This window comes from Apteryx mantelli, chromosome 5, assembly GCF_036417845.1.
Source record: "Apteryx mantelli isolate bAptMan1 chromosome 5, bAptMan1.hap1, whole genome shotgun sequence".
Taxonomy (NCBI): Eukaryota; Metazoa; Chordata; class Aves; order Apterygiformes; family Apterygidae; genus Apteryx; species Apteryx mantelli.
In genome coordinates this window covers 18527635-18530493 of record NC_089982.1, presented here as the reverse complement: position 1 = coordinate 18530493, position 2859 = coordinate 18527635, and the positions used below count along the sequence as shown (strand labels likewise).

The 2859-nt window shown below is 59.4% G+C and overlaps 1 protein-coding gene across 1 annotated transcript; it reads left to right on the top strand.

Moving 5' to 3' along the window:
• The first annotated feature begins 275 nt into the window (after positions 1-275).
• CXXC4 (CXXC finger protein 4) lies at positions 276-1717 on the top strand. The gene has a single exon (XM_067297576.1). It carries the CDS (start codon positions 296-298, stop codon positions 1529-1531), a length of 1236 nt encoding a protein of 411 aa, XP_067153677.1. The 5' UTR covers positions 276-295; the 3' UTR covers positions 1532-1717.
• Positions 1718-2859: the final 1142 nt, after the last annotated feature.

Sequence of the window (2859 nt, the reverse complement as noted above, 5' to 3'; positions counted from 1 at the left end):
CACGCCTCTATGGCCGTTATCGCCAACGGCCCGTAGCGACCGTTAGTGCGCGCGCGCGCCCCCCCTCGCCCCCTCGCCCGGTCCCTCGCTGCCCCCCGGCCCGCGCGCCCCCCTGGCAATGACTTTCTTTATTTTAGTTGTGACAGTTCCCGGGAGGATGCAAGGAGAAGAGGCTGCCCGGCAACTGACCGCCCGCGGAAATGCGCCCTAAAGAGGATTAAACACCCCCCTCCCTCCCTCCCTCCCTCCCCCCCCCCGCCGGCCCGGGTCCCCCGGCCCCCCCGGCGCGGGCACCATGAACACCAACGTGTGCGTGGAGAGCGGCCCCAACCCCGAGGCGCCGGGGCTGCCCAAGGACAGCCACCTGCCGGAGGGGGCCCTCAACAGCCTTGTGGATTACAACTCGGAGATGGAGAGGTACCGCTCCTTCGCCACCTTCTACAAGACCAACGGCGGCGCCTTCCCGCAGGCGGCCAAGATCGCCCGCATCACCACCCCCATCTTCCCCAGCGCCGCCGCCGCCGCCGCCGCCCGCATCGGCATGTCCCCCTGGAACTGCGACACCGCCACGGCCGCCGCCGCCACCGCCATGCTCTGGGGCAGCGGCGGCGGCGGCGGCGGCGGCGGCGGCGGCGGCGCGGCCGGCGGCGCGAGGAAGCCCTCCTCCGCCGCCGCCGCCGCCGCCGCCGCCTCCGCCTCCGCGGCCGCCGCCGCCTCCTCGCTGCACGCCGGCAGGGGCAGCATGCACCACCGGAGCGACTCGCAGCGGCTGGGCAAGCCGGGCTGCGCGCCGGCCGAGCAGCCCGCGCTGCCCATGGCCAACAACAACTTCCTCTCCACGCTGTCCCCCGAGCACTGCAGGCCGCTGGCCGGCGAGTGCATGAACAAGCTCAAGTGCGGCGCCGCCGAAGCGGAGATCATGAACCTGCCCGAGCGCGTCGGCACCTTCTCGGCCATCCCGGCGCTGGGCGGCCTCTCCCTGCCGCCGGGGGTCATCGTCATGACGGCGCTGCACTCGCCCGCCGCCGCCTCGGCCGCCGTCACAGACAGCGCCTTCCAGATCGCCAACCTGGCGGACTGCCCGCAGAGCCACGCCTCGGCCTCGCCCGCCTCCGCCCTGGGCGCCGCCGCCGCCGCGGGGGGCGGCGGAGGCGGCGGCGGCGGCGGCGGCGGCGGCGGCGGCGGCGGGGGGGCCGGCGGCGGCGGCGGCGGCGGCGGCGGGGCCGGGGCGGGCAACCCCGCCAAGAAGAAGCGGAAACGGTGCGGGGTGTGCGTGCCCTGCAAGCGGCTCATCAACTGTGGAGTCTGCAGCAGTTGCAGGAACCGCAAAACGGGACACCAGATCTGCAAATTTAGGAAATGTGAAGAGCTTAAGAAAAAACCTGGCACTTCGCTAGAGGTCAGAGGCGATGATTTCTTTTTCCCCAGCCTCCCTCCGTCCCTCCTCAACCCCCTGCCCCCGCCCCTCCAGTGCTTCTTGTCTAGCTTCAAGATGCAGCATCCCTTTTCCGAGGCCTCCTTCAGGCTGTGAGGCTGCTCCCCGCCGCGCCGGGGCGGCGGGACCGGGACCGGGTCCCAGCGGTGGCCCCGGCCCCCGCCCCCCGGGCCGGCTCCGGGCCCCCTCGAGCAGCTGCCCGCCGGCGTTACCTGCTGCGTGCCCGATGGGACTGGTGGCTTTCCTTTTGCTTCTTCTTCTTCTTTTTTTTTTTAATTATTACTATTATTTTTTTTCCGTGATGCTTCGGGGCGGTTTTTAAGGGCCGGGGAGGTGGGGAGCGGTTAGCTGAATGCCTGACTTCAGCAATCAGCAGTTCAGGGGGGCAGCGATAGCTAGCTAATTTCCAGGTTGACCGATAGCAGTCTATTCGAGAAAGACAACTGGTCGTAGAGCCCAGTAGTCGGTGGAGCATACTGAAGTTATCTTTTTGGCAATATATTTTACAAAGTAACCCGTTTATCATGTATAAAGTACAATGGAAAAATAGCACAGGTATGACTGAACTGATTTCTGACTGAACTGTATATACATTTATTTTTACAATGTGTCCTCAGAACTGACAATGTATTGAATATTGCAAAGATGTGAAGACAGGTTTTCAAGTTTGCTAGACGTACAGAAGACAGGCAGGTATGATGTTACAGAAATTTCAGTTGATGTATTGAGTACAACAGACAATGGAAACAGAAATACACAAATACAAGTAAAACGGCTATTGGTTGATAGCTTCAGGAAAAGGAAACAAGCACGAGGAAAGACTAGTAATCATACTTAATCCCTTGTCATTATTAAAATTATAGCGTTGCTGGTTAGATGCACATATCAGATGTGTCTGAAGGTGTCGAGGATGATGGATTTAGTACAGAGGAGTAGCGTATACTGGGTGACATCAAGATTTGTAGTCACAGAAATTAGCAACTAAGTGAGAAATTACAACTTCCCTCTGTGTGTGCGTGTGCGTGTGCGTGTGCGTGTGTGTGTGTGTGTGTGTGTGTTGTGGTTTATTTCCTAAACCATTGCTTGCAGGAGTTGTCTCTCTCTAAGAGGAGGGATGAGGGATTCAAGGGAAAAAGCAACAAGAAGAACCCACTAATTTGTTTAGCGTTAAATAAATGGAGATAATGGCATTGATATTGATACTGCCATGGGACAAAAGCAGCGTTTGGGTTTTTAGTCGATATTTGGCTGATACCATTAACTGTTTTGTAGCCAGCCTCGTCCAAATACCTAATTAATTCCTCCTTGCAAGAGTGAACTATCCTTGCTGAAAGTTTGATTTGTAGCTCTTTCTTTCTTACTACATCTTCATAGCTGTTTTTGTGAATGTATGATGACCCAGCATCAGTAATGCAACAGCCAGT